Here is a 19,777-nt window from a genome sequence, read left to right as displayed (position 1 = left end):
CCAAATACTCCCAATGCAAAAAAAGGATAATGCATTTAGCTTTTAAGTTCCCAGCAGTGTTCAAGGAGTATGCCCAAGAAGTTTCAATTTGCAATAATTCTGGACCACATATATAAAGTTATAGGAACATTTCCACCTCTATGCATGTCCAATGCAGTGAATTGGCAATGTCACTCTTCTGCAAATCATGTGAACTGTTTGCAAGAAGACATGCGAAGTAGCATAATAACTCAGACTAAGTGGTAATCTCTGCCATGCATTTTGTCCTCTCCCTGCATAACACTAGGTGATTGGAAAAGTAATACAGGTCCAGCCTATTTATACACAGATTTTTTATACGCGGATTTGACTCAACAGGAATGGCCACTGCAAATGAGAATGAATGTGCTGATGCACCCCTTTAAAATCAGTTTGAAAAACTGAACAGTCCTTTAACAATAGCCTCCTTAATGAAAGAGAGAGGGCAGCTGGCTGACAATCCATCAATCCTTCTCTCTCCAGGCGACCTCTCCCTTCCCCCTGAGCAGGTGAAAGAAAGATGCTTTGCATTGGTGAAGAGAGGGGTCAGAGTGAAGCCTTTCTAAGCACTTTGAGAGAGACTGATTGTTGGATTGTAGTCTTAATGACTCTATCTTAGCATCACAAAGGTCAGCAAGGCTGTTTTTCAATCACCAGAGCAAAGAAACTTTTGCTATAGTGTGTTTTTTGCCTTTTTTGCAGTTCACATGAGTGCTTGGAAGGAACCCAGGTGAATAATTAGTCTCAACCTGTATAGTTTTAGTAATAAGTGAACACCAGTGAGTAGATAAGAAGTTGAAATAACTGTGTCAGTATTTCACCATTTGAGAATTTGTTTACATTCCTTGTAGATCTTTTCAGTTAGCAAATTATTGTTATTATTATTATTCTCTGTTGACCTATAAGGATGAAAAATGCCTTGATGGAAAAATCTGTGTTCAGAATAACAAGCATTTACTTAACTTCGAAGCAATTGTTGTTTAATGAAGCAATTGTTGTTTAATCATGACAGCAATAACAAAGTACTAAAAATTATAGCAAGTTTGTAACATGAGAACAAAGTATGGAGAAACCTAATTATACAATAATTCTAATTCAAATTATCATCCATTAGCATTCTTTTCTTGGGTTTAGGTAAATTTAGATGTTAGTGAATAGGCTATTCAAGTAGACTGTTGTTAAAAATCCATATGCAGTGATAGAACTACTTTGAGCATATTTTTATGCTTGTTCCTTTGAGTGAAGTAAGGAACAAGTATAGATCAAGCTTAAATTACTTTTATTGCTGGAAAATTATGTGTAACAAATCCCAGGATGCCAGTGCAAAATGTTTACTGCAGATACTTGAGTCTAAACCAATCTCACAGATAAGTCGAGGCCAGGTTTTGAACAAAAAATCATGGCATTTTCTGTGATCCTTGGATAAGTCGGGTTAAACTTAGGGGTATATCTGACTATAATTTTGTCTGATTTTACCCATGGCCAGCTCCTGAAAAAAATCCTACCAGTAATTGTTACTTAAGAACTGTATAGTCTCTAATTTATTTAAAAAATCTAGCAAAAGATCATAAGGTACATTTTTATTCATTAACTGTTTAAATTTTGGTCTTCACAACCTTTTTGTAAACATTATCAGAGTAGGTGCACTGTAAACAAAATACAAGTAGAACCGTTAATCTAATTCTCCTTTAAGGTGCCTAGTGTGTTAAGCCAGAGGCTGTAAATATAGCATAAAACATAACTGGGAGTGTGCAATTCAGTTCACAGCAGAGAAACAAGCAGCAAAACTGAGCTTGAGCAAGCACAGCTACACATACTTGCAACTGGATTTACTCTGAAGTAGACCCATTGCTTTCCATGGGTGGTGTTCTTAAGTAAAGGTGCACTGAATTGTGGCCTGGGACTTTGTTTCAGATGGAAATGAGGATGACATCCTGGTGTTATAAAAACCAGACCCCTTCCAAACATTTTCAAAATGGAACTAGGGTGCAGAAGGGTCCGGTGTGATCCTGCCAAAGAGAATGAGACTTGCTTGATTTAAGTGGAAGTGTTGAGCCCTGGCTCAGGAGGAAGGAGTGAAAGGGTTACCTGTGGCTACAACTTGCAGAAACTAGTACCCTGGTTGCCCTGGAGACTAATAGCCCTTAATTATTGTCCTCTTGTTCTCCTCTGGGTTTCTACTGGGGACCTGAACAGCCCTGATCACTTTGTGACCCAAAGATAAAGCTAGGAGATGATTTACTCTTGATTTATTGGCAGAAATTTCTCAACTGATAGGTGAATATCTACTGTACATTTCTCAGAAAAAAACAACCAGGATTCATCTTATGCCTGTTACTAAAAAGGCTTTTGAATATGTAGACTGGCCATATTTTTTTCTGTTCTTTAAATATTTCTCTGACATGATAACTAAAGTAAAAGTAACCTTAAGCAGGTTCAGTTTGATTTTAGACTTTATAAAGGGAAGTGTTGCCTTGAAATCCTCTGTCCATCTTGTTGTTTCCCAGCCATTCTCAGTGGAAGCCATATGGCACATTTGAAGGGGGCCACAAACTGAAAACAGTGTTAAATTGATTTTATGTTCATCTGTTTGTGTTGTATCCTTGTTTGATGGGGGGCCCTAGAACCTGAGAGAGCTCCTCAGAGGCCCAAAACAGCTGGAGAATGACTAATGATAGCTATTAAATAAAATATAAACAGTATTAGAACATCTATATGTGGGTGATGTTTTGTTTTTTATTGACCCCTTTGGAACCTTTGGATATCAAATTAATTTTTAAAAATTTATTTATTTTAGGGATTTGACTTCCACCTCTTAATTGCTTTGTATTGAGAGGGGAAGAAGCAAAAAGAAGGCATTGGGCAAACCATTAATTTACTGCTGTCACATGGCAGTGACAAGGTTTTTTATTATTGTGATGCACTTTGCTTTGCTGACTGATCCTGTCCATTTGGCATTTCAGCAGTAGACATAATTGGGACAGTAACTTGCCAAAAATTTCTCTGTGAGGCCTGAAAACGTCTCTCAGGTTTTTTAACCTACATTTTATGGGACAGAATCTGTCTAGATAACCAAACAGCTGATCAAGGAATAAATCCCTTCAACAGAAAATATTTCACAAATGTTTGTTTTCAGTTTCATACACCCTACCAAAACTTTCAAGTTCCAGGTAAAGGTATTGTTCTTGAAACTAGATTATTCCTTATTTTCTGACGTGCTTTTAAAGCAAGAGTAGTCTAATTCTATCTATATCCACTTTTGATGTCTGTGTAGATATTGGATAAATCGCTTCCTTAGCTCTGTACCTTAACAATATACAGGTCCAGCCTTGTTATACGTGGATTTTTATACATGAATTTGACTGAACACGAATGGCCCCCTGCAAATGAGAAGGAATGTGCTGATCCCTGGAGAAGGGTGAAAATGCACCCCTTTAAAATCACAGTTTTAAAAAAATGCTTTTTACTGTTACAGAGAGACAGTCATACAAGTGATTACAGGTATAACCTAAGTATCCACAGATTTTTCTATCTCAAAGCTGATGAGAAGGACCCTTTAAATTAAAGGAAAACAGCTGTTTAATAATGCCAAAGAGGGCAGCCAGCTGACAATCCATCATTCTCTCTGCAGGCTTCACTCCTGCCTTCTGTGAAAGAAGGCTAAATGGCAGTGATTATCATTCTTTCCCCCTTGCTGGGGCTCCTGGGGAAGGAAGGGATTGCTGCTTCCCAGTGAAGCCTAAGCTCCTAGAAAGAGACTGATTGACTCTGTGTGCATTAAAAAGGTCAGCAAGGCTGTTTTTTAAATCACCAGAGCAAAGAGGCTTTGTTTTTTGAATTGATTTGCTATAGTGCGTTTTTTGCCATCCAGGTGAGTTCCTGGAACAGAACCCTCATGAATAATGAGACTTAACCTGTAATAGCCTAGTCTTACCCTTCCACCCTCTACCGATGCAGCTGCGCCAAAAAGGCTTGCACTGCATCCTTCGTGGGGGGCGGGGCAGGGCAGATCAGGATACTTGGGAGACATAAGGGAACATATTCTTCCTTACCTTCACACAAGCCCCGCAACTGCCAGTAGGTCTTCTCAGCACTGGTGCAAGTCTGAGGGATGAAAGAGGTCATGCTGGCTCCTATCAGAGGGGATAGCCCAGTGCTATTCAAACTGGGGCGTCACGACTTCCCAGCCTGAGGACCCTGGTCTCTGCCTCCTTAAGGGGCGGGGGAAGGCAGCAACCTAATGCCCAGGATCGTGCCACTCTGGGCTGCAGGGGCTTGGGTGCAACCTCCCCAGGGTGCAGGGAGCCCGGCATGACTTCTGGCATGACTTCTGGCAGGGCTCCCCGCAGTAGGGAAACATCCACTCTTTAGCGGGGGCGGGGGGCGATCACTCCGCATCCACTTTCCCTGCTGCAGGAAACCCTGCCAGAAGTTGCGCTGGGCTCCCCGCACCCCGGGGAGGTTGCAGGAGGCTTGGGTAAGTGCACCCAAGCCCCTGCAGCCCCCCGCCCACGCTGCCTCCTCCCCCTGCAAAGACTTACTGGCTCTCAGACTCTCCCAGAGTGCAAGGGAGGGCACCAGGATGAGGTCTCTTGTTATCTGGTGTGCTCCCTGGGGCATTTGTTGGGCTGCTGTGAGATACAGGAAGCTGGACTAGATGAGCCTATGGCCTGATCCAGTGGGGCTGTTCTTATGAGAACCACTGGGATAGCCTCTAGCCCAAGTTGCCCGTCCTGGGTGCCGTCCCCTCCTGGCTCCGTCACACTCCCACCCACTCCCCATTCCACCCTCCCCCACCCCATTCTGTATCCCCTGCTAACCTACCTTCATCAGCAGCTGCTCCAAGTCTCTTCGCTTGCACGCAGTTGCTCTTTCCTCACCACTGGCGTTCTGGAAGTGTATAGCTCTGCATGCTTTTGGAATGCCACTTGCAATGACTGCAATGTGTGTCCCACTGCTGGATTGCTAGTTCTGGTGGCAGCACCCAATGATAGGATTGGGGCATGAGTATTGGTCCAGATGTGCAGCAGAATGAGGTGGTGGAGTCTTGAAGCAGTCAAATGGATTGTACAGTTTCAGGCTGTAGGTGAGGGAATACCATGTTTTAATTCTTAGTATATTAAAAAAAGTAAAGAAAACCCTGCACATAAAATATTAGCATAACCAAGAGAGTAGACTGACCTAGAATCTTTCTCCCTGATGTACTAATCTTTTTTACAATTGAATTGCCTGAATTGTTTTTACAGGAGGAGCATCTCCTCCTACTTGCCTTGTCCTTTCCAACTTGCAGGCTATCTAGAGTGGAATGTTCCTGGCGCTGACTTGTGTGTGTGTGTGTGTGTGTGTGTGTGTGTGTGTGTGTGTGTGTGAGAGAGAGAGAGAGAGAGAGAGAGAGAGAGAGAGAGAGAGAGAGACCCCATTCCTTCTTATGGCTTCCCTTCACAATTCCAAGCCCAAAAGTATAAATGTTTTCAGTACTTAGGGAAACATTGTCATACTGTAAGCAAATTTTTGTTTTTAAACATAAGTCTCAGAAGGAAAGAAAAGTGTTCAATCAACTCAGTCTAAGTTAGAAAAAGAGCTTGAGGGGGAGTGATCAAATGTGCATTCAAGTCTTCTGTTTGTACCCCTGAGGCAATAGACAGCTTGACCTTTTATGGGAGGAGAAAAAAGAGACACACTGTTTTGTGAATGCATTTCTCTGAAGGTAATCAAAAAGTTGGATAAAGTGTTCAAATTTTTGAGCAAATGCTGACCTTCCGCCTAAAATGACATTTCCCCCCCTTCCTAATTCTGTCTCTTCACTTAGTACATTTGTTTGCATCTCCAAGAAACAAACTGCTAAGAGGGAAAACTCCCTCTAGCATATCTAATAGGAGAAGCCTGTTCCTTTTCTAAGAAAGCAAGTCATAATTAAATGTCCATATTCATTTTAGAGGGATGTGGAATTCAAAGGATAATTACACTGAATTCTTGTATTTGCATAACTGAACCCAATATCCCAAAGGGAACAGATCACTATTAATTATCATAATTGGGAGCTTGGCAATTGATTTCAAAGGGCGGGTGGTGATAGTGAGAAGTCCTAACACATTCAAAAAACAGCAGTGGCTGTTTTAACAAATATGTTAAAAAATTGGAACACTAAAAATGCAGTAAGTGGGCTGTGCAGTACTTGTGGAAGAGAAATATGTAACATGAATGTAGTGTCATATTTTCAGCAGTAGTCAGTGGAGAATTGTTTGAATGTCATAAGGAGCAGACTGGTTAATGCTCAGTGTTTGGAGAGGGGGAAATCAAGTATTCTTCCCCCCCACACACACACACTGCTTTTGTGGGATCACATTACTATAGTAAGATGCTTCTATTGTGGTTTGACTTTTTGAAAACATCACTTCATGACTATCCTAAGCATTCTCTCTAGAGCAGCGGTCTTCAAACTACAGACTGCTGCGTGACGCAAACAGCCCCCCCCCCCCGGCACCACCAGAGTTTACTGTTCCTCCAGGGAGGCTTCCATTGTTGCCACCAATGTTTGCTCTGTCACATTGTTTTGCTCTGCCACATCTGCCAAAGAATCCTGGAGCAGAGCCTGCTGGGGCAGCAGGATGCAGAAGCGGCTGGGAGGAGCAAAATGAGGGAGATTGGCGGCTTCAATGGAAGCCTCCCTCACGGAACAGTGAAATCCCTTCACACGGGAGAGATTAGCAAGGGTGCGAGAACCAGGCCGGAGGCTGGAGAGCAGTGCTCTAGAGCAGGGGTGCCCAAACCCCAGCCCTGGTGCCACATGCAGCCCTTGAGGCCTCTCAGTGTGGCCCTCAGGGAGCCCCCAGTCTCCAGTGAGCCTCTGGCCCTTCAGAGATTTGTTGGAGCCTGCACTGGCCTGACACAACTGCTCTCAGCGTGAGGGCGACTGTTTGACCTCTTGCATGAGCTGTGGGATGAGGGCTCCCTCCGCTGCTTGCTGTTTCACATCTGTGATGCAGTATCGGCAGCAAAGGAAAGGCCAGCCTTGCTTTGTGAAAGGCCTTTTATTGGCCTTGAGCTATTGCAAGACCTTCATTCATTCATATAAGTTCATCTTTAATATATTCATTTATGTAAACTTATGTAAATTTATTCAAATTTTAAATGTAAATTAATTCTTTCCCCCCTCCCCCGGCCCCCAACACAGTGTCAGAGAGATGATATGGCCCTCCTGCCAAAAACTTTGGACACCCCTGCTCCAGAGTCTAGTGAATAGAGGTAGCAGAATGATCAAGGAAGCTTATGTGTTCTGTTGAAAATTCTTTTACGGGACTAGGAGGAAGTTTATTAGGCTTCTAATGTTAATGGATGACAATTCCAGAGACTCCCTTCAAACTGAGAGAAGTAGAAACAAATACAAATATAAGCAGAAAAGGTAGGGGGATCTAACCTGAGAGATAAAGACTGAGAAAAATGTGTTTCTGTTACATGTATTTAGGCTTATAGTAGGGTATGGTGTCTAAGGGTCCACTCCTATACAGTTTTCCAGTACTTTTAAAAAGTTGTTTGTGTAATTTTATTTTTAAATTATTTGTTAGGGGATTTTTTTAAAGATTGAATAAGACGTTTTATCCCCTTTGATTTTTATAAATTTGTGTAGATAGCTTGGTTGGTAGTAATGAATTCAAACAGTTAGGAACAATACATGAGTGTAGGGATGATGCACTGCAGGGATGATGTTAGGAAGGCTAAAGCACAGAATGATCTGAGGCTAGTGAAGGATAGCCAAAGACAACAAAAAGGAGGGTTTTTTTTAGTTATGTTCCAAAAGAGAAGGAAGGAACATAACATAAGAAGGAAGTGGTAGGAGCAGTGCTCCTTAGTTTTTATTTTGTATCTGTCTTCTTCCACAAAGCAAAGATGCAAGGCCAGCTCCACTGCTGTTCCTTCTCCTTCCACTCTCTGGTTTGGAAAAGGGACAAAGAGGAAATGGGGAGGTGAAGGGAGTGCTGAGCTACACCATTGGAGAGTGGGAGAAGAGCCTGGCATATCATTGGGTAAGAAGGGCAGGATTCAGCATGCTGAATCGGGTGGTCTCTCAGGCCGACCCTGAGCACTTGGAAAACAACTATTCCCAGTGAGTGCTATTCATTGGCTCCACATTAGTCTGGAAGGTCGAGTACCACAGGGTTCTTGTCTTAGGCCCAGTGCTGTTCAACATTTTTATAAATGCCCTGGATTAGGCAAGGGAATTGCTGTTTTACAGGTTACCTGAAGGGTTTTCACAGAGCACTTACTATCCGTGGTTACTGAGGGAGAGCTATAACCTGTGGGTTGAAAATACAGACAACTAGATTTAGGGTAGACTGGAAGAATTTCCTAACTGTAGGAGCTGTCCAGCATTGGAAGAGTCCACCTCCTATAACTGTAGACTCTCCCTCATTGGAGATTTTCAAGTCAAGAGTGGATGGCCACCTGTAAGGATGTTGTAGGCTCCTGCACTGAACAGAGGGCTGAGCTAGATTGCCTCCAAGGTCCCTTTCAACTCTAACATGCTGTGATTCTATGAAATTATACAGATAACCTTTTTAAGCTGCTCTAGAGCAAGTCATAATTTATGCCAATGTAGCTTAGTTGCGAATCTCCATGTCCTAGGGAAGCCTAGTCCCTAGTTAACCATCTATTCCAACTGTGGCAGCTTAGCAGCAATCTCCTCTCTAACTTTTTTGCCAAAGCACTTACATCGTATAGCTATACTTTGCAGGTTATGGGAGATGTACTAGAGCAGGAATGGGCAAACTTTCAACTTTAGGAATCCTGGACCTTTAACAATTGTGTAGGAGAGAGAGTTTCAGCAGGTGCAGTTTGTCATCTCACAGATGATAAACTACACCTGCTGAAATTCCCTCTTCTGCACAATTGTTTAAGGTCCAGGATCCCCAAAGTTGAATGTTTGCCCACCCCTGTAGTGGTACAGTTGTGTCAGGGGGGTGACTTACTGCATGCACAAGGAATGGAGACTGGTTCTTTAACAGCAGTGTTTGGACACCTACTAATAAACTTGGGCTCCAGAAATGGAATGCAGTCAGGCTGTAAGATGTCATGGATAGAATCATGTAAGTGCATAGTTATAAAAAGAATGCCAACATGAAATGTGAAGCTTTCTGGTAAAACTAGAATTTTTTTTGGGGGGGGGGGGGGACAACTGTGGAGCAATTTAGATGCTTACTTGATGTTTACTTTTGTGAACACTCATGATCCTTTTTTACCATACAAACTCATAGCAAAGTAACAAACTTGAACCAATTAGTTCCCAGAGGCTTTTACAGATTGCTCAAGTATTACATGTATTTTTAGGGGGGTTTTCACTGAGAAATAAGTGGAGTAGAATTAAGAAATGAAATTATGTTTGCCGCTTGACTGAGTTTCCCAGCTGAGGTCCCCACCTCCTTTTCTAAATTAAATGTGGAAGCACACTTCCTTTTTCATCCAAAAATGTTTTACATTTAGAGTGTAAGAATAAGAAATTCTCCTTCTCTCTGTTTTCTGTGAGAGTTCCTGTATTGGACATGCCTCTTCTTACGATGGGTATTTCTACTTAGAGATAGTGGCAAGACCCACCGCTTGCAGCAAATTATGCAGGGACCCAGAAGGCAGTCTCCTGTATGAGGGTACATCGCAAGAATATTTTAATTAATTTGATTTTTTGTGCTACACTAGTACTATTATGTGGGTGAGTTGAGGCAGCTTGAATCTGCATGATTTGAACAGCAGTCCATGACTAGGAGTCCTAGCTGACATAAACCTGCTTTACAGGAGTTGCTTTAGTTAGGCATCACAATCTTCACTGACACCCACTCTCACCCAGCTGTCTGCTCTCCCCTGCCATGGCACTCCCCCTGCTCAAACCAGCTCACTTCCACTTTGTCTCCCTTTGCCTTTCAAAATTGAGTTCACTCTTTGCTGTGCTGCTCTTTGCTCCTCATCTCCTTCCATTTGTCCTGGAAGCAAAGAAGGGGCAGAATAGTAGCAATGCATACTGATCTGCCGCCCCTCTATGGGAAGGAGGAACTGTGGTCCCTCACCCAGTGGGGTGTTGAAGGTTAATCCCATGTTGCAGATGGAGTTTGAGGTGGGTTCCCGCTTGACAAGTTGACGAGCTGCACCACCACTCCACTAGCATGCCTCAGCATGCAGGTCAGGAATTCTTACCCTAAAGAAAGTCGTATTGGAGTCAAATAATTTCAACAGTAGACAGGTTTTAAAGAGGTTATGAATATGTGATATAAAGTCTAGTTATACTATTCCAGTTCTTTTCATTTTAGCAAGTTGGGGAGTTTTGGGATTTAGTCCCATTAATATTTGTCAGTCAGTTTGCCTGTGGCTGGCATTGGAATTTTACACTGAAGTCAAGACTACAATATTAAAACTTCCTGTTTTTTATTAGGGGAGAAAAAAATAGTTAAACATTCATATTTCTGTATTGCAATCTTTAGTGCCATAAAAATGTACCTTATAAACACTGGCCACAATGTGGTAAGATGCCCAAATACAGGTAAATTTTCCCATTTACAGCAACGATTCTGAGTGTAAACTGCATAGCTACCATTAAGAAAGCCCATTTGGGGATATTATAGACCATGGTTTCTTTTATTTCAGGATCCTTCAGTGGTTCTCAAACTGGTGGGTCGCGACCCATCAGCTCGTGTAAAGTTCCCTCGGTCCCTTTAAGGAGTGGGGGAGGTGGCGAGGGCAGCGATGTGATCCCCAGGTTTATGTCACTAACGGGCTTGCTTTTACATACAGGTGACTGCAGGACAGTGCAGGGAGTGCAGGGAGTCCACCGCAGGCTCCCTGTTGCTTAGAATGTTGAAACAAAGCTGGCACAAAGCACTTCCTCTTTGCATTCACAACTAGGAAGTGCTTTACACCCACATTTTTTTAATGTTCTGAGCATCAAGGATTTTTTAATGTTCTGAGCATCTGGGGGTCTGCACAGGGCTCCCCATGCTTCCTGCAGTGTCCTGCAGCCACCTGTAAATAAAAGCACACCCATTCCACCCCTGTTAACAGTGCAATCCTGGGTATCGCATCACTGCCCTAGCCCCCTCCCCGGCAAAGACTGACCCCAGAAGTAACCCAGGAAGTTTGAGAACTTCAGTCTTAAACCATAAAAAAATGTTTTGCTTTATAATCTAAAGACAACTTCAGGATCTGGTTCAGAGTTTACTTCATCCTGTGGTTTTGTTACTTTCATGTACAAATGTTCATGTTAATATCTAAATGAAACTCAGAATGTATAGTGTTTGCATATTACTTTTGTCAAAGCTCACAGGGATGTCCATGATGGAGGAAAAGTATCTTGTGCTTTTCACAGAGGTCTGGAGAAAAACCACTTGTTTGCAGTGTGTGCACAGAATAGCATTGCAATTAGAAATTACATTCCAGTGTAACCTCCAGCTAAAGAGATGGTAGTATATGAACAAGTTGTGTGTGAGAATTCAAGCACTTCTTTTGATACAGAACTGTTTTTGTAACATACTTTTCTAAGCATGATATGAACTTTCTACAGCAGTATATTTTCCTATTTCAAACTTATATGTTCAGTTTTTTTCCCTGGGCAAAAAATTCATCTATTGCACTACATACAAGTAGGAGAAAATTGCATTCTGTAGAAATTCTCAGAAATGGAGGTTCAGTCTAGTAAAACCAATCATGTGATTCTTTCCATTTTCAGAGCTGCTTTTTATTAAGGCCTCTTCAGTGCTGAGGCACCATCTGGTGGCGTATTGAGATCTGATGGCAGCAATTTACAGCAAATAAACTATTATCTCACTGAAATTACAGTGTGTCTTGGAAGTGATGTTGCTGATCATTGTCTACTTAGTTTAAAACGAGTGGTCAACAAAATTGGTGGGTTTAATAGCCTGCAGTTATTTGTGGCTCCCATTGATCCCAAGTTGTGTGTCTGTCCATGCCCCCCCATCCTCTGGAATGCACAGAGAAAGCTGAGATAGGATAAAATTGTTCTCACATGTCACACAGGAGTTTAAAGAGAGAAAGAAGTTGCATAAGCCTCCTTTACTACTTCGCCTCCCTAAATCTAGCACCAAGACAGATAAGGGTGTATTCTTGTCCTGAGTTTTGTGGAATTATATAGAAGGTATGAAAGACGGACAGGGCCTTTTCTTTTTTCTTGACCAAACTTTGAAAGCGGAAAGAGGCAACATGAATCTCTTATTGCAACAAATAGGCTTTTGTGACACTCAAAACATTTTGTTATCCTAAACTGACTAGCAGGGTAAACCTGAGTGTATGACTTGGTCCACAAGACCAGACTACAAGTATTAGCTGGCGGGGGGAGCATCTAAATAGGTGCCAGGGAGAGGACAGTTTAGATCAAGGGTGTCAAACATAAGACCCAGGGTCCAGATGTGACCCTCTTGCTCTCCCAGCCGCAGCTCTCAGCTGCTGAGCTAAGCTGAGGTGTCACTGCTGAAAGAGCAGTCCGTGTAATAATTGGGCTCTCCCATATCTTGAAAATATGATGATTTGCATATTTTCTCTTCTGTCATTTGCAGTTAATGAGTTCCTAAGTGAGAAAAAGTACATTTGGTCATCATCTGCATGATGATATCACTTCCTGCTTAACGACATCTCTTCTGGCCCTCCATAGGCATCATGAATGCTGTTCAGCCTGCTGTATGAAACAAGTTTGACACCCCTAGCTTAGATTAACCCTTCAGCCCTCATGCCTCGGACACAGCTGGAAGTTGTGGATGAGAACAGGAAGTGGCTTCTGGTCACATCGTGGAGGCCTTCTGAAGTATGGGTTGGTATCTGTGGATGGTAGAATCCATGGATGCCAAGCCCACAGATAAGGAAGGCCCACTGTACTGAAGTTTTCTGAGTGGTCCCAAAAGACATAGACCAGAAAACCCTCACCTACGCAAAACCAAATAACGTGAATGTTTCGTGTTTGACCCTCAGAAAGTGAAAAGTGAATGGATTGCTATGAACGTTCTTATTGCTGATATGCAGCCCGTTCATAATTCTTTGAAGTGATTGTTCTATTTTTATTGCACTGGAACACAATTCATAGCTAAATGACTACCACTAATTTTTTCTAGAGCATTAAAAATACATTTGATTGAGTAACGCCCTCCCAGGACCTTTTCGTTCTACAGCTGTGGGGCTCTAAGCATGTTTCTCTGCCTGCGCCCTCCCCATGAGGAGAAGGAAGAATTATATTTGCCCCCCTGTGCTTGTAAGGTCAATTTGATGACTTGTTTTTAAATTCCATTAAATCTCTCCTGGCTGCTTATTGTTTCAGGTGAAGAGAGTAATCCAGATTGAAGCATGAGTGCTGAGACCAACCAGGGGGTGATCACAACACCTCCACCTCCCAGCATGCCTCACAAAGAGAGATATTTTGACCGCATCAATGAAAATGACCCTGACTACATCCGTGAAAGAAACATGTCTCCTGACCTCAGGCAAGACTTCAATATGATGGAACAAAGGAAAAGAGTCACCCAGATACTGCAGAGTCCTGTGAGTAGGATTAAGAGGTGGAAAGGAAACAAAAACAGTTTCTTCATTTTCAGAAACTTGTGTTTTTATGTGAGTGTTTAAAACAAAACAGGAGGAGAAACCTCTTAGGCTATATTACAACAAAGGGTATCTTGCAGGACTGTGGAAGTTTTCTTGAAAATTATCAGTGAATAGTTTGTACAGTATTTGTTTGCATAGTTTCCATGTGTGAACGAACAGCCCTTTATTTGGAGTTTTACTTTCCTTTTCTTTTTGTTTTGTTTCTTTTCTTAATGCTATGCTTCATTAACACTGCACAGAAGTTGCTTCCCAGTTACATGGCGTTTGATTGCTGCTTAGATGCAGAGAAGAAAGTCATTGGCCAGATACAAATTCCTAAGACATTTACATGCAGTTCAGCATTCTGCTTTTAGTTTGAATTCTGTATTCTGAAACTGTCTCAGATGCCTTACAAATGCTGTCATTTCACTGTATCCTCTTCATCAGTTACAAAAAAAATTAGTGGCTTAAATGTACCATGAAAAAAATAGAAAAAATTATAGAAAACAATTCTATAATAATCTCATCCTGCTCCAAACATGTGCACCATACTGCAGGGAAGGAGCCTAGAGTGCTAGAAAGGCATTTTCTTATTCAAGGCGGCATATAGCTAGATATGATGCGAGCTTCTTTTGGTCAGAGTCTGAAAGTATATACAAGCTCTCAACGGGGCTAAATGGAAAATTGCATGTGTTTGGCTAGGCATATGGAGGACAAAATAGTAATGAAAGCTTCTTCTCATGGTTCAGAGAAGGGTGATAATGCAGCCAGGTGTATACAATATGGATTAGTGGAAAGCGGATATTTGCAATGGTGTGTCACGATGAATTTTAATCATCTAATAACTTTTAGTGGGTTAGGCAAAAGTCAGCACAATTGTGCTCTTGGAGGGAAAACTCTTAAAATTCCATTAGTAGTAGCAGATAATGGAGATTTAGGAACTTCCTTTATCTGAAGGTATTTGATCCTTTTTCAAATGTGCTTTAGATTTTCCATTTGGAATGTCTAGGTAAATGTCTGCAACATTCTGTATTGTGCTTTCCATTTTATATGAAATAAAAACTTTCTAATACAATACACAGACCATTCAAGGAAAGTTTTCCATGAGCAAAATTGGGCCTAGAGCAGAGGCAATATCAAATATCTGGCATGGTGTCGAGGGCTGGAAAAATAAATAAATTTTAAATACAGAATTTAAATAAATATATTAGAAAGCCGAAGGCCTTCAGATGGCCCAAAAACATCACTTCTGGTTTTTCAGAAAAACCAGGAAGTGATGTGTTTAGGTCTTCGGAAAGTATTCTGAGTAGAGGCGCTTGACCTTCCCAGCCCTGAGAACACCCTCCAGACACAACTGGAGTACAACTCTGGTCACATTTGGTTAAGTGGGCCAGAGACTTGCAGGGGACAGAGTCTTGGTGTGGGCCAGCTAGAGGCTTGTCATGGGCCGCATCTGGACCCCACACTGGGGTTTGGAGACTCCTGGCCTAGAGTAATCAATACATAGTGTTGCCCTAAAACCAGTATTGTACTCTGTGAATTTAGCATGCGTGTGACAAGAGCAATTGGATGAAGATGGTCACTGTTGGATAGAAATTCTGTGGGGGAGCAAGGAAAGCACACAGTTGTTGCTTGGTCATGCTTTCGTAATGTGCTTACTGAATAAACAAACCCCCCCCCCCCCGCGCGCACATCTACCCCATACCTCAGAACGACTCCTGGATGCAACCAGAAGGTACTTCCATAGGCATCTAGGGGGTCAAGTAAGGTCTTCCAGTGCAGGGTAGGGCCTTACTTTCAGAAGGCGTTCGACACGGTCCCCCACCAAAGGCTACTGAAAAAACTCCACAGTCAGGGAATTAGAGGACAGGTCCTCTCATGGATTGAGAACTGGTTGAAGACCAGGAAACAGAGAGTGGGTGTCAATGGGCAATTTTCACAATGGAGAGAAGTGAAAAGCAGTGTGCCCTAAGGATCTGTCCTGGGACCTGTGCTTTTCAACCTCTTCATAAATGACCTGGAGACAGGGGTGAGCAGTGAGGTGGCAAAGTTTGCAGACGACACCAAACTTTTCCGAGTGGTGAAGACCAGAAGTGATTGTGAGAAGCTCCAGAAGGATCTCTCCAGACTGGCAGAATGGGTAGCAAAATGGCAGATGCGCTTCAATGTCAGTAAGTATAAGGTCATGCACATGAGGGCAAAAAATCAAAACTTTAGATATAGGCTGATGGGTTCTGAGCTGTCTGTGACAGATCAGGAGAGAGATCTTGGGGTGGTGGTTGACAGGTCGATGAAAGTGTCGACTCAATGTGCGGCGGCAGTAAAGAAGGCCAATTCTATACTTGGAATCATTAGAAAAGGTATTGAGAACAAAACGGCTAATATCATAATGCCATTGTACAAATCTATGGTAAGGCCACACCTGGAGTATTGTGTCCAGTTCTGGTTGCCGCATCTCAAAAAAGACGTAGTGGAAATGGAAAAGGTGCAAAAGAGAGCGACTAAGATGATTACGGGGCTGGGGCACCTTCCTTATAAGGAAAGTCTACGGCGTTCGGGCCTCTTCAGCCTAGAAAAGAGATGCCTGAGGGGGGACATGATTGAGACATACAAAATTATGCAGGGGATGGACAGAGTGGATAGAGAGATGCTCTTTACACTCTCACATAACACCAGAACCAGGGGACATCCACTAAAATTGAGTGTTGGGAGAGATAGAACAGACAAAAGAAAATATTTCTTTACTCAGCATGTGGTTGGTCTGTGGATCTCCTTGCCACAGGATGTGGTGATGGCATTTGGCCTAGATGCCTTTAAAAGGGGATTGGACAAGTTTCTGGAGGAAAAATCCATTACAGGTTACAAGCCATGATGTGTATGCGCAACCTCCTGATTTTAGAAATGGGCTATGTCATAATGCCAGATGCAAGGGAGGGCACCAGAATGAGGTCTTTTGTTATCAGGTGTGCTCCCTGGGGCATTTGGTGGGCCGCTGTGAGATACAGGAAGCTGGACTAGATGGGCCTATGGCCTGATCCAGTGGGGCTGTTCTTGTGTTTCTTATGTTAGGGTAACACCTGCATTGAGTCAAATCCATGGGTGTCTAGTGTTCCTGCCATCAAGAAGAGTCCATGCAGAAAACTTCCTTTCTGAAGTACTGAGAGAGTTGTTACTCTCTTAAGGGCTTTACAGGACAGACAAATTCATTCAGAGAGAAACAGACCTTGAGATATTTGAAATATAAATTTTTAAAAAGATAAATATTTCCAGTATTTCAACTTTAATGTCAGCAGCACTCGTATCTAGGTCCAATTGATTCAAGAAAGCTAAGGGCATTCTCAGCCACAGCCATCACCTGACTATCCAGGTTCAAAGAAGGGTCTATGAGTACCCTCAGACTGAAAACCTGACCCTTTAAGGGGAGTGCAACATGATCCATATCGGTATCATATGATAGGGTAGGAGAAGAGTCTTCAAGATAGGACAAACTCTTTTTGCCTGGGTCAGTGTGTGACAAGATCAAGCAATGTTATTCTAGGTATTTAGTCATATTCCTAATTCCTGGTTGTTCTCAGAAGCAATGGTGGCTTTGAGCATTGTGACTTTGAGCATCTTTTTTCTTTTGAGCGTTGTGCAAAATGTTTGTGGAACACTTAATTAGCTCAGATTTTATACAGCTAGCAAGAACTGGTTATTGGCAGATTTCAGACATGAAGAGCATAAATCTACTAAACCGCTCTTACCAGTAATTCACTGGTTTTTCCTCCCTATGTCTTTAATCTCTACCTTCTTTTTCCATGTTTAGTCTAACTATTTTTAGATATATCATCATGCAAATAGTTAAGACTTAAGCCATGAATTCTTAAAGCATTTTCCATGCATCACCCTCTTATTTGTGGCCTTCCTGTAGCTTTAGTTAATACTGGAGTGTTCATATCCAGTTTACTTAGAATGTATTTTGTAAGTCTCATAGAGACATGGTACAATACTTTTTTCCCAAAGCAGATACTAATGTACCTTTCATCCACTGTGTTTTCCAGTGGTCAATATACAAAACTTTATTTTAGCTGGGAAAATCTGTTCTGCTGATACCCTGACCTGCTTATTGCTAATAATGCCATTTCTACAAAGCATTTTGTAATGGAGACAATATACGAGACAATATGTCTCGTACGTGCTTGTCTTTGTGTTAAATATCAGCAGGATACTGTGTTTGCTCCTAACTTCTGGGAGATTTGAAACTATCTGTGGTAGAATAGATGCATTGCTATCGATACAGTAAGTTGAACCTGCCATAGATCAAAGTTGCTCATTCCCACATTTCTAGCAATCTCTCATTTCAACTGTTTAGAAATGATCAAGGATGTGCTTGAGTCACTGAGCCAGTGAGTCAAGTAAGTAGTCACTGACCCCACAATGTGACTTGAGTCCTGAATCATGCAGGGACCTTGACTCACGAGAAAGTTGGTCTTTCAAGTTGTCATGAGTCATTTCATGAAATAAGTCGAGTCTCGAGTCAAGGGCTTCCCTGAGCACAACTTTGTTCTGATGACAATAGAGCTCCTTCCCTGTATCTTAGTGGCCCCTGCCTAATCTTCATTCCCCCTAGCATTGTGCAGCCCCCCCAAAAGAAAGAAAGCTCAACCCTTCCAGCTCCCCTCAACACCCATACCCTGTCTCCTGGAACCTACCCTCCCATCACATCTGCTGCCATGTCTTTCTTCAGAATGCCTTCTTGCTTCCGGATTGCCCACAAGGTCTTCAGCACGTTGTGGAAGTGGTGAACAAAGTAAGCTGGAACACACAAGATAGGGACTCATGGTAGAACTTGAGTCATTTTGAGTCCAGACACATTTTTAGAGTCACTGGTCACGAGTCGAGTTGGGGTCAGTTATGTCCATGACTTGAGTAGACACTTAGTCGACACTTAGTTGTCCAGGACACTAAGTTGTCCTAAAACACATGTTTGGGCGACTCGAGTTGAGTCATCCAGAGTTGAGATCCCATCCCTACAAATGAGTGCCATTGGTCCATCTCTTTCTAACATTTTAGGCATATTTTTACTCACTGTGCCTAGAGTCTAATTTTTAAAAGAAGCTCAGTATCTCTGATCCTATTCCAAAATGTACATTTTCCTTATCTGAGTTTTCAGTTCCAAATTGGAGAGTATTCTACTGTCTCTGGCTGACCAGGTCAGCTGTAATTTTTTCCCATGCAGACTCTAAGGTGTGGTGTTTTGGTTTAGTACAGGAATGAGTATTTTGAAATGTAGATCTGGAACAATCCCTTAGGCACCCACTTTAAGAAAATCTTCTTTTAGGCCTGCCTAAGTTTATAGCAAATGCGAGATTTAAACTGGTGCAGCCCTATTCATAGATCAGTCTCTTAGCCACTGCACTATATCAGTCCTACACCACTTAGGACATGCAGAAAAGGACTCATTTACTAAATATTGCACAAGTATCACATTTTTGAAACTTTTCTATCAGGTTTACATATTTTGGTCAGTATGGCCTATACTTTTTATTCCCAAATAAACAATTCTTAAGGGGCCATTGTTGTGAGGATATACATTGTATACCTCAAACTTTTAGCACCAGGCCCCACTTTTTAGAATGACAATCTGTCTAGGACCCATAAGAAGTGATGTCATTAACCCTCAGGGTTCATTGAGGGTTAACCTGAGGGTTAAAGAAAATTGGAGGATTTTATTTAGTTAATAACTGGTTTAAATTTACTTAAAAAATAAATATATACAAAATTGATATATATGAATTAGAATGAATTAGAAAAAATAGCTGGAAATGTTAGTGTGTGGATAAATTGTTTTATAGGTGGTTATTATGTTAAAGAAAAAAATGTAATTAGATTGGAGAATGGTAAAGATCATATTATAAGAGATTGTTGGTTTTATTATAATTTGGAAATTAGATTATTATTATTTGATATTAATGAGTAATTGAACTAGTTGAGATGATAAAAACTGAATATTTAGAAAAGATATTATAGGGAATTAGGAAAAGTCTATTATATTTGATATAAGAAATATATAAATGAGTAGAAGAGTTAGAAGTAGATGGAAGAATTATTTTATAAGTAATACTTTGGTAATTAGATTATTTTGTTTTAATATTAATGAGTAATTGAAGTAAGTTTATGTTTGCTAGAAAGTGAAAATATAGTATAGGACATTAGGGAA

The 19,777-nt window shown here is 41.6% G+C and overlaps 1 protein-coding gene across 7 annotated transcripts in view; it reads left to right on the top strand.

Moving 5' to 3' along the window:
- The window catches only part of ADD3 (adducin 3), a 174,898-nt gene that overhangs the window by 124,199 nt on the left and 30,922 nt on the right, over positions 1-19,777 (top strand). For all 7 annotated transcript variants that reach the window (XM_066618839.1, XM_066618832.1, XM_066618836.1 and 4 more), the window contains one exon: positions 13,319-13,539. In XM_066618839.1, coding sequence (XP_066474936.1) covers positions 13,345-13,539 — 195 coding nt within the window. In that variant the 5' untranslated portion in view covers positions 13,319-13,344. The remainder of the gene's footprint in view (positions 1-13,318; positions 13,540-19,777) is intronic.

Source organism: Tiliqua scincoides, chromosome 3, assembly GCF_035046505.1.
Source record: "Tiliqua scincoides isolate rTilSci1 chromosome 3, rTilSci1.hap2, whole genome shotgun sequence".
NCBI lineage: Eukaryota > Metazoa > Chordata > Lepidosauria > Squamata > Scincidae > Tiliqua > Tiliqua scincoides.
The sequence above is the reverse complement of the archived record's forward strand: the minus strand, read 5'-3'. Positions and strand labels throughout refer to the sequence as shown.